The sequence below is a fragment of the Scardinius erythrophthalmus genome (genome assembly GCF_964197995.2).
Source record: "Scardinius erythrophthalmus genome assembly, chromosome: 7".
Lineage (NCBI taxonomy): Eukaryota > Metazoa > Chordata > Actinopteri > Cypriniformes > Leuciscidae > Scardinius > Scardinius erythrophthalmus.
Window position 1 is genome coordinate 5,127,782 of NC_138227.1, and position 12,261 is coordinate 5,140,042.

Consider the following 12,261-nt stretch of genomic DNA (forward strand, 5'->3'; position numbering starts at 1 on the left):
ATTTATGTATAATAACTGTCTTAATTTCTTCATTTTTCAAAAATCAAACTATCAAGCTATAGTCATCACACCATCAACCTAAATATATGTGACCCGTCACGGAAACCAAGGACACAAGTCGGCAGCACAACTTTCGAGCAAAATGAGAAAGAAGCGGGTTTTTTTCAAAATTGGTGATTTTCGTTTTTTTGCAGAATCTGTAAGTTGAGATCACGAAGAAGCCTCTCCATGTTTGAGATAGCAGTATTGGTATATTTAAAAGCGTACATTTTGATGTCGAAATCGCCTTGTTTTTCGGAGATTCTAGCACGCAGTAGGGGGCGTGTCATTGTCGGTGTGTATTTCCATACTGAATTGCCGGCGTGGTTACTTATTATGCAGCGCTCGGGCCGGCTCTATCTGATTTCAAAATTCAATGAAGATGGACGCCAATAACATTACGATGTCCAGCAATCGATTTAAATAGTAGCTTACATGGGGTTAAAATGGGGTTAAAATGGGGTTTAATTTGTCGTTTAATGAGATGTAACCTAATACATGTTGTCAGTGTGAACACTTAGATCCGCCACTGTAGTCAACGTGCATATGAATGGTACAGTGGTAGAGCGTTCGCCAGCCGTGTCAGAGGTTGAGAGTTCGAATTCGCCCTTGAATACGTTTTTTTTTTCCTCGTATAGTTTTTTTTCTCTCTTGAAAACGATTATGTTCATCAGTGGTTGTATATCAAGCAGGGACATGCAAACGTTTGAATTATTTTGTTATTTCAACAGAACAAATAGAGAGTATCCGCAACGGATTGAAGCGCGCGTCGAGTGAATACAATGCAGTGTGCGCGCGAGCCACACGAGTAAACACTGTATCTGCGCCACTGATCGCAGCAGCAACGAGCACTTTGATCACTTGATAAAAAAAAAAAAACGCATTTCAGCGCTAGTATCTTATTTAAAAAACGAACTAAATGAATGCTCTGCCAGTTAACTGGAGATGTTTTATTTAGAGAATTTGTAGAATTGGGACATTCAGGGGGGAGGGGGGGACGGGGGAGCTTTACAGGGGGTATGACTTATCTAAATGAGATGTAAATGAGCCCTATTGTCATTCCCAGAAGCGTGAGAACTTGACAATCTTTAGAAGCAGATTTCTACCATTTCAGTTTTTTTGAGTGCCTACCTTCAAATGGCCACAACTTCTCCAAATATTATCAGATTTCCATGTGTTATACATCGTTGGAAAGCTTGAATACTACACTTTCAGAATATGTGAATAACTCAAAATGCCCCAGAACCGACTTGTGTCCCTACTTTCCGTGACTGGTCACATATGCCTTGTTAGGTGGCATAATAGTGCCTAAAATGCTGTCTATGTAGGCTCTACCATCATCCTAAAACATTCCTGGATGTGTGTGTGTGTGTGTGTGTGTGTGTGTGTGTGTGTGTGTGTGTGTGTGTTCAGGGGTTTCGTACAGGAGACATGAGGGCCTGGCGTCAGCACTGGAACCATCAGCTGTATAAAGCTCTCGAGCATCAGTATCAGGTGGGACTGGAGGCCCTCAACAAGAACCTGCCGGAGATTAACATCGACCTCATCTTCAAGTAAGAGCCCTTTCCTCTTGATTTGTCTTAAAGGACTAGTTCACTCAAAAACACTCAATTATTGACTCACAAAAACGTGTGTGTCTCCAGGCAGGGGCGGCTGCAGTTCCGTCCTGCGTTCGAAGAGGTCAGGGCAAAATACTACCGCGAGATGAAGCGGTTCATCTGCATCCCGAACCAGTTTAAGGGCGTGAGCGAGACGGGAGAGGAGCCCATATTCACCTGCATGATCGAACGCAACGCCAGCGGCTTCTTGACCATCTTCAACAAAGCTGAACTCCTCTTCAGTCGACTCACACAACTGCTGGACAAGTTTAAGGTACCGCACACTGCGCTTCAAACCCTAGTGAGCCGTCACACTAGGTAACGTCAGTGATGCACTAATGAGAAGGCCGTTCCAATTACACGCAGCAAAATGTTGCTTCCTTTTAAGATTTTAGCTGATTTTGACTATAAACAAAGGCAACATCATACCATTAAACATAATACTTGTATTCATCAAGGATGCAAAAGTGATTACAATCAATTTTATTTCAAATAAATGCTTTTCTTTTGAACTTTCTATTCAAAGAATCCTGGAAATAAAATGTATCACGGTTTCCACAGAAATATGAACCGTTTTCAACAATGATATAATCATAAAAGTTTCTTGAGCATCAAATCATCATATACTGATTTCCGAAGGATCATGTGACACTGAAGACTGGAGTAATGATCCTGAAAATTCAAAATTCAGAGTATAAGACGCTTCTTTCAATTAATGGACCCCAAATGGACCCTTTTGAACGGTACAGTATATCCTCCAAACATAGAGCAATCCCAGAATACACTGCAAAATTCTCTTAAAATTGTTAGTTGAGGGAAACGTCGATTATAGTTATAAGTTCTGGACAAATAATACACGCATGGTGGATTCCATTTATATTAGAATATTTGAACACAAAGGGAATTTCAGCACATAAAGGTCATGAACTGAGGTCACTTTTAAAGTGATGTTCTAGAAAACACCGTAATCACCCACCCACACACACGTCAAACCAGATCGCCTGTTTATTTGACATTACCTGTGGCTTAAAACCGAGTGAACTGCCTACCTAGATATGTCCAATGCATCATCAATGGTGCCCAAAATGCAGCTTAGATCAGTGCACGAGTTTAGTGCATAAGTGTTAGCATCTATTTATTGTGTTTTTGCATTTACAAACTTTCATTCTTGAAATGCTGTCTGCTTTCAATTGTGGTTTAGACTAGAGAACACGCTGGCAAAGGTCCTTGTGATGCTTTAATACTTTCACGGGGAATCCCAGCCCACTCGCACATAAACACACTTCTGATTCCTGCCGCCCACACAGAGGGGAAACGGCCTGAGCGCTTCCTCTTTAGCAGCATGACTGGGAAACCTCATATGAGACGTTCCGTCTGAGATGTGTGTGTGTGTCTGCTAACAGCAGATGTCCGATCATTGAGCAGGTGCTGCTTTAATTAGCTGTAGTTCACTGACAATGATCCTTCATCATAGTTTCATTAACTTGCCGACTGCATATGCATAATTATTAAGTAGCGCATTCATTGCAGATCTGAAATGACAGCTCAGCGTTTTGCTCATTTCATCACTTCCTAAGAAAGCGACCCAATAAAAGCTTTTGCATAAAAGTTCGAGCGGTTTATTTCAGTTTTGCTCGATTGGAGTTTTTTATGTGGCTAATAACAAAAGGGAAGGTTTGCAACCAAAATTTTGAGAACTCCAAAATAACACACAATCGCCGCATAATCTACAATATATGAGTTTAGTATCTGAATGAATAGCTTTCTTCAACTTTTGACCCTTTGAAAGTAAACTCAAACGGTTTTACGTCGGAACCCAGTGCAGTACCAACATTATTCATTGTGCAAAATATCAAAATGTCCTTAAAGTCAATAAAATGCTTTAATATCACAATGAACTGGTCAAGCAATATGCAAAATAATAACAGATTTAACAGCAGATTTAAGTTTCTGAATGTGTCTTTGGAGCAGTGTTGTTATTTGTTAACTAAAACTATTAAAAAACTTTTTTTGCTAATTGAAATAAAGCTGAAATAACATAAAATATTAATATTAGATAAAAAAAAACTTAAATGAAAACTAGCAACTTGGCAACTGACTGAAATAAGAGTTTAAGTTGATGTACTAAACTTACTAAAACTTCAAATAATTTCAAGCTAAGTAGAAATATTAATACAAAACGGATTATAAGCACTTAACAAAAACACGTTATAATCAAACAATCAAAATATGAATAAATACTATAATAGTATATAAATAATGCTCAAATAGCACTGCTCCAGAGCCAATAATTCACAGGACAATTAAAGTTGATCTTTATTGTGAATCCATATTTAACAGTCTGGGTTGTATTTTCTTTTATTCTAGGTAATTTTGTTCAATTGACTAGTTTCTTCTTCAATGCTTCACATGAATTTGCGCCAGAGTTTGCTTGGAATGCATGACCTTTGACATTAAGGACTTTTTTAAAGTTGTGTAGGCTGTAACCTATACATATTTAAATGGTTAGTCACTTGTTCCTTTTTACATTTAGCATTTCCCCAACCAACCCGATTAGATTTTTAACGTAGCTCATCACAGACGAGAGGGTTTGTAACTCATATTCTGCCAGATAAGTGAAAAAGTGGTGTAAGAAACGTCTCAGAATCATGGGTGAATCTGAATTCAGAATCCGATGTGATCTGTAACATCAGCCCGGATTATTTAAAAGTGTTTCCCTGTGTGTTTGTGTCCAGGACTGGGTGGTTCTGGGGCAGGTGGATGTAGATGTTCTGGTGGAGAAACACCTTCACAGTGTCCAGGACTGGGAGAGAAACTTCAAAGCTCTCAAAGCCAAAGGAAAAGAAGCCGAGCGGCTGCCCAGGTATCTGTCCTGTGTGTGATCACACCCTGATCAGCCATTAAGGTGAGCCCTGAAGGTGTCCTGTGGTCTCCGGCACCCAGACGTCAGCAGCAGGTCCTTCAAGTCCTGTATGTTGTGTGTTAGATCGAGCTTGTTAATCCAGCACATCCCACACACGGATTGAGATCTGGGGAGTTTGGAGGCCAGAGCAACACCATAAACTCTTCATCATGTTCCTCAAACCATTCCTGATCAGGGGCCGGTTTCACAAAGCTATTTTAGACCGGTCTATAGTGTTAGACAAGTCTAAAATTTGCTCATAGACTAGTCTAATGCAAGTTAGACTGTTTCACAAAAATAAAGACTGACTTAATTTAGACCAAAAAAATTAGACACCTTACCCCCAGGCTAACTTAGGTCTAAGACTCTATGTTACCTTGGCAACCAGCAGTAACAATCAGTTACAAACTGTCAAAAGAAAAGGGAAAATGGCTCATAATTTAAACATTTCTTCTTGTTACTACATTCCCAAGTAAAATGTCCTTGTAACTGTTAGGGCCGTTACATAGTAAACGCGAGCAACGATCGACGCGCTCCCTTTCATACGCAAGCGTCACGGGCGATGTGTGAAATGCAATACACCGTGACTGCTCAAACAGGGGGTAGTAGAGTCATAGTGGAGTCATAGCTCTGAATGCCCGTCTATTTCGCTTCAAACGCTCGCTTTATACGCGCGTCCTATTCGCCTTGGACGCGCGAATGGATTTAAAATGTTCAAGCGTCGAACTAGACGCGAATTTGACGCTCTATTCGCGTTTGGTGTGAACGCTGCATAATAACAGGCTGCGATGTCAAGATTGCAATGCTGGAATGTGTGTGTGTGTGTGTGTGTGTGTGTCAGAGAGAGAGAGAGGCACGGGCGCGATCGAACAGTGGAAACATAAAAACATACTCCGTCATTTATACTCCTCCAACAAACACATATTTTCCGCTGGGGTAAACTGCACTGAGCGGTTGAATGCACTTACTCGATCCGCCATGTTTTTTGTTTTGAAAAGTGTCTTATTTTACCCAGAATGCATTGCAGTGTAGTCCTACTTAAGACAGTCAGAGTCTTAAGTGCTTTGTGCAACGGTCTGATTTAGATGTCTATCTGAAGTCTGACTATCTACTATATCTAAGCCATAGTCAAAGTCTATCTTTGTGAAACCGGCCCCAGTGTGTGCAGAGTGACAGGGTTCATTATCCACGTCCACCAGTAACACCAGTGTCATGACGGGCTGGACCTGCTCTGCAACAGTCCCAACCGGTATAGTCCGGCTATGAGTAACACACTTCTAGACAAAATAAACTTGAGTTTGGTTACATGTCGTTTTTGCCAAAATAACTTGCGAGATGTTTGATATTCCATCATGTAAGCAAAGTCAACAGTGATTACAAGCTGTTTGGTTTCATTTCTTCACTCATTTCATTTCTTTGTCTAATTGATGACTAGACTATTATTGGGCGATGGTTTAGACAGCTCAAATGTCAGCTTGTTTTAGCCTAGACGTCTGGGCTGTGTTTGGACGGCTATTAGACGTCTTTTAAATGCAAAGTAGGTGGCACGTGTCAAATGGACGCCCACATGAATGACCGGGTTTCCCAGCAGAACATTGACCAGAGCACCACACTCCCTCCACCGGCTTGTTGTTGTCCCATAATGCATCACTTCCCCAGGTAGACACATTGTGGACACTCTCGACGGTGGATCACTCGATCTAAACACAACAGAGTGTGACGCAGTGTGTGTTGCGACACATTCCTCCCATAATAACCATCATTAAAACTGTGTGTCGTGCCTCAGTAGACCTTCTGTTGGCTCGGATCAGACGGGATGGTCTTCATTCCCTCGTTTGTGTGTGTTCCTCCTCGGACACTGTTGGTAAATCCTCAGCACTGCTGACCGGAGCGACACACCGGCCTTGAGTTTCAGACACACTCGGACCCAGGTCACATGTTGATCACGAGAACTGATAGTTGGCACACCATCTAATCTACCCAGACCTTAATATGTGGACTTGTTAGGAGATGATCTTGGCTTCACCTGAATCTGCTCATAATGTTTTCTCTCATCAGTGTGTGTTTGATAAGTAGTGCTGCATTTAACACTGTATGTGTGTGTGTGTGTGTGTAGCACAGAGAAGGTTGACTGCATCACGGTGAACTGTGAACCTGTCAGAGTAGCCGTGGACGATCTCATCCAGAAGTTGTTTGACGCTCTCCTGACGTCCCTGAGGAGATCCATCCAGGGTGAGATCAGATATTCACCTATTCAACACACACTCTTCTCATGGTGTTTTAACCCCCTGAGGTCGACGGTATCGCCGGCGATACCAGCTAGCTTTTTTTCAGTTCAGTTCAAAAGAAATTAATTTTGCTCTGTGGACTTTGATATTACAAGCAAGTTTCATACATCAATCGATTCTGTTAAATGTGTATTATTTTTGTGTATACTCACAATAAAAACAAAGTGTTGTGCTTTTTGCCAAATAAAGAAAAATAAACGTGATGCGAGTTCTGCCTTCTATCTGTCAGTGTAGTCCATTCTGAAATGCGTCCGAAAATGAACAATAACTCAGCGAATACTCAGTCAAACAGGCAAACACACATACAGGCATGAAGCTTGAATTCTCTTCTCTTAAATGAAGTAATTTATATAAAAAACAAATATTCTCATCTTGTGAAATCTGTATTAAAAGAGAGCGATTCCAGTCGACCTCATTACAACTAATTCAAATGTAATGTGACTCCGCCTATACGGAGAGCGTGCGCTATTCAAACGCAAATGAATGAGGCAATCCACGCAATCCTGTGAACGCCCCCATATCAGCTCGAGAAACACAAGTTTATTCAGATCATTACTTTAACACCGTCTCGTAGCGCTGTGAGGAATAACAATAATGAAAAAAGTACCTCAGAAGTGCGGGTATATCGAGGAGCGAGCTGAGGAATACTGTAAGTTTTTTTTTTCTTCTCACGTGAATCGGGTTTCTGTTTATGAATGAATGAACGACAGAGATGCGCGCTGTTTACCACAGCTCGCAAAAAGACAGTTTAAATTTAAATTGCGTCTCTGTGTGAATGAATGATGATGTTTCAGCAGACTGTATTGCCGTACTGAGTTGAGTAAAAATCGACACAAATATGTTCAGATAAAATGTAGGCTATTTGTATAAGCAACGTTTTAAACTGAAAATTAACATTTATATGCCCTAATATTTCATAAAAACAACGTTACAGTCAGGCGTTTCTGTTTGTGTATGAATGTTTCGGTTTTAGCAAACTGTATTGCTACACTCAGTAAATATCGACTAAAATATGTTGAAATAAAATGTATTTGTATAAGCAACGTATTAAACTGCAAATTAACATTTATATTTCTTATAATAAAAATGAAAGACCTATGGTACAGACATATGAAAGACAACATTTCGTTGATTAGTTTTGGATATATTATACATTTTTAATGTAAAATATCTGCCACCTCAAATAAGCTTTCAAATAAGTTTGCCAATATTTGCTTATGTTAAATATATGTTTTGTCAAAAATAAAGTTATCAAATAATCAATCAAATCCTTTACTTTGAAATATGTATGATAAAATGTATACTTTAGTTTTTACAAAGAAAGATTACACTTGAATTGTTGTAATTGTAACCTTTTTAATAAAAAAATATATTTACAAGGTAGATGTAAACAAACTATTAAAAGGTAAATATAAGCCTTTTCTTTAAATAACTTTTATTGTGTTTTATTATTGACAAATTTGGGGAGAGGATAAATATTCCAAAACTGAAAATACAGTATGAGAATTAACTGCACAATTACTAGACATGTTTTCCTTGGATATTATAGGCCAAATTGCAAGCACAATATGAGGAAAAATAAAAAAGAATTGAGATGCTTCCAACTGTTGCTCTTGCATTCTTGTGGCTCAGTGACTCACCTGAATGAATGGCTAATTAAGTATGCGGCCCCATTGTCTCCTCAGGTGTGAACCACTACATATACATGATCGTTGACGCCCACTCCGCATATGGCCTTTCCAAACAGAAAGTGCTTTGCAAAATTCAAATCAATGTATTGTGTTATGTGAATGATAAGGCAGGGTGATTTTCACTTCATTTTGAAGAAAAAACACTCGGCGATGACATCTTTTAGACAAAAGTCTTATTGGCACATATTTAGAATGTGTTTTATGGCCTTATTTCAGAAACTTTAGTTTTTAGTTTTTTCAATAACCATGCATAAACATTATTCTCTCAAAAATGCAGACATGTACATTCTTGTTGCTCACATTTCATGGTAGCCCTGTTTGTGCTAAATAGTGTGTAATTTTGTTTTGCCATTAATATGTTTATAAGCAACTGAAAAAAGCAAAAATGTCAAAGCATGTCAGAACATCTCAAGGACCCCAAAAACACCTTAGACCCCAGAGGGTTAAAGTGGCAGTTCACCCAAAAATGATCCCATGATTTACTCACCCTCAAGCCATCCTAGGTGTGTATGACTTTCTTCTTTCAGACGAATACAATCAGAGTTATATTAAAAAATGTCCTGGCTCTTCCAAGCTTTATAATGGCAGTGAATGGAGGATGAGATTGTGAAGCCCATAAAAGTTCATCCATTCATGATAAAAGTAATCCATACTGCTCCAGGGGGTTAATAAAGGCCTTCATTTTTTTAAATATAAAGCTAATGTGAAATAAAATATAAATATTAGGTGCAAAACTTAAAACTCACTGAAATAATATATAGTTGAAGTATTCAGATCTCAACAAGCACAGACTATAACACAGCTCTTTCCAGGGGTGTTTATGAGATCAGATGGTCCAACACTGACCTCTGCTGGTCGTGTTTGCACAGAGTGTGTGTTCACCTGTATAAAACTAGTGTTCTGTGTGTGTGTGTGTGTGCAGGTCACATTCAGGTTATCGATTCATTCGTGAGCGGTGCAATGGAGACGTTGTCCTTGCGTCCTGAGAGCATCGATGAGATTGGAGAGGCCGATGCCAAACACAGCCAATTACAGTCCCAGAAGCCTGAGGTACATCACCATCAACACCACATTCACTGTCGGATGGAGAATGTTCTTCTTCACGAAAACTCTGATTGTGTGTGTGTGTGTGTGTGTGTGTGTGTGTGTGTGTGTGTGTGTGTGTGTGTGTGATTGTGTCTGAGTGACATTATTCTTGCCAAGAACCGGCAGCTTGTAAAGATATTCTGCTGTGCTGATACGTGGTGTTAATGTTGTGTGTGTGTGTGTGTGTGTGTGTGAATGTTGTACTGATGTTGTGCTGATGTTGTGTGCAGATACTGCCTCAGTTCCAGCAGGCGGAGGAGAAGAACAGGCTGTTGCGCTCCGTGGCGGGTGGAGGTCTGGACACCATCAGCTCCCTGAGAGCCAAATGGGACAAATTTGAGCTCATGATGGAGAGTCATCAGCTCATGATTAAAGAACAGGTACAAACACACACCACATATACACACTAATACACACACACACACACACACTGTTTCGTACATTTTTCCATAATAACCAATAGAATCTTGCAACCATATTTGGCTTTTTTATTTATTTATTTTTTTATAAAATGCTGTTTCATATGCGTCTTTAACTACAAGATGTCACAAACCAGAGTTGTTATCGTTAACTAAAACTAAAAATTGAAATAAAATAAATGTTAACAGAAATTAAATAAAATTTTATTTAAGTTAGTTGGTCGTGGCAAATTTTTACATTTTCATTAAGTTGAAGTACTCAAATTTCTGAAACTCAAACTGAAATAAAAATATATAATGTTTAAGATATAGTAATAATGAAAACTACAAAATGACTAAAATTTTAACTAAAATTAAAATGAAAACATTACACAATATCAGTAGAATTTTGCAACATTTTTTGTCTTTTTTCATTTACAATATTTATACAATAAAATACTGTTTCAGTGTTGTTATTGTTAACTAAACCTAATATAAATGTTTCCAGAAATAAAAAATATATATATATAAAATATACTTTATTTTTTATTTATTTCCAAGGCAAAATTGAATTTTAATTGTGTTGAAGTACTCAAATTACTAAAACTAAATCATTAAAATAAAAAATAAACATTGAAAGTATGATAAAAACTTTGAAATATTGAATTGAGTTGAAATTACTAAAACGAAAACTGAAATATAAATTATTAAAAACTAAATAGACATATTTACAAATAATGACAAAACAAACGCACAACAAAATTACTAAAACTTTAACTAAAATTAAAATGACAACATTACACAATATCAGTAGAATTTGGCAATTTTGTCTTTTTTCATTTACAATATTTATACAATAAAATACTGTTTAAGTGTTGTTATTGTTAACTAAAACTAATATAAATCTTAACAAAAATATATATAAAAAATTTGCTTGTTCTTTTTTTTTACCTTTATTTATTTTATTTTATTTTTTATTTATTTCCAAGGCAAAATTGAATTTTAATTTAGTTGAAGTGCTCAAATTACTAAAAAAACATTGATAATATAATAAAAACTAAATAGACATATATACAAACAATAACAAAACAAACGCACAACAAAATGACTAAAACTTTAAACTGAAAAAAATAAAAACGAATTTAAAACATGAATAAATACAACGATAGTATATCAATAATACCACGCTGTCATGAACAAGAAAACTGTTTTTATTAAGATGACACCAATGCATTAGAGTCATTCTGAGTCAGTTCAGTGATTCAGTGATTCAGTTTAAAGGACCGGCTCAGATCACTCATCAGTGTCAGAGGCATTGTTGGTTAGCGTTGTGTTTTTGTGAATTGTTGTGCAGTGAGGCTGTAAACACACTGTGTTTCTCAGGTGGAGGTGATGAAAGGGAACGTGGAGTCGCGGGTTCAGCTTTACCTGCAGGACCTGCAGAAGTTCAGAGCTCGCTGGGACCAGCTCAAACCCGGGCATGACATCATCGAGTCAGGTGACCACGAGGCTCTGCAGCGCTGCGTCCAGAACATCCGGGACCGACGAGCCGAGTTCGACGAGCTGGAGAACACGCGCACAAAACTCACGTGTGTGACTTTACTTCTGCACTCAATTCAATTAAAAAAACACTTTATTTGTCCCCAAGTGGGAAATTAACGAGGCCACGTAAACAATATACATAAAAAGGGCCCCGCCCTCACTCTCGGTGTGAAATAATTAATTATAGAAATTTTTATTATAAATTTAAAGCTCCAATCTCCTCAGTCCTCCGAAGATCCCAAAAAAAAGTCTGTTGGTGCTTCAGTGACAGAGAACCTGTCAATCACAGCTGTCAATCATGACGTCACACCACCGTTTTTATAGCATCAAATAACTAACTAAAAACAAACTTATTTTAAAAACAAACACTTGAACTTACATTAAAAACTACAGTAAATGACAGAAACCACCTTCGGAAAAAAGATATTTGAAGTGTAATTTAATTGTTTAGTTGGTCTCACGTGCTGTTGAATAACACGGGGAGGCGGGGCTTATGACCTGTACTAGGACCAGTCACCGGGGGGCGATCGAGACGTTTTGGCTTCACTTTTCAGGGCTTGTGCCGCACGCTTGGTCCATACCATGTATGGATGAATGAATAAAAACGTAAATATATATGTGACCCTGGACCACAAAACATGGGTCAATTTTTTTAAATTGAGCTTTATACATCATATGAAATCTGAATAAATAAGCTTTCCATTGATGTGTGGTTTG

General features: G+C 38.2%; 1 protein-coding gene across 2 annotated transcripts in view; it reads left to right on the forward strand.

Annotated features, from left to right (window-relative positions):
• Window positions 1-12,261, forward strand: part of dync2h1 (dynein cytoplasmic 2 heavy chain 1) — a 209,961-nt gene that overhangs the window by 102,172 nt on the left and 95,528 nt on the right. For both annotated transcript variants that reach the window (XM_081371030.1, XM_081371031.1), the window contains 7 exons: window positions 1,453-1,592; window positions 1,683-1,911; window positions 4,373-4,500; window positions 6,656-6,771; window positions 9,441-9,568; window positions 9,835-9,984; window positions 11,386-11,591. In XM_081371030.1, the coding sequence (XP_081227156.1) occupies window positions 1,453-1,592; window positions 1,683-1,911; window positions 4,373-4,500; window positions 6,656-6,771; window positions 9,441-9,568; window positions 9,835-9,984; window positions 11,386-11,591 (1,097 nt within the window). The remainder of the gene's footprint in view (window positions 1-1,452; window positions 1,593-1,682; window positions 1,912-4,372; window positions 4,501-6,655; window positions 6,772-9,440; window positions 9,569-9,834; window positions 9,985-11,385; window positions 11,592-12,261) is intronic.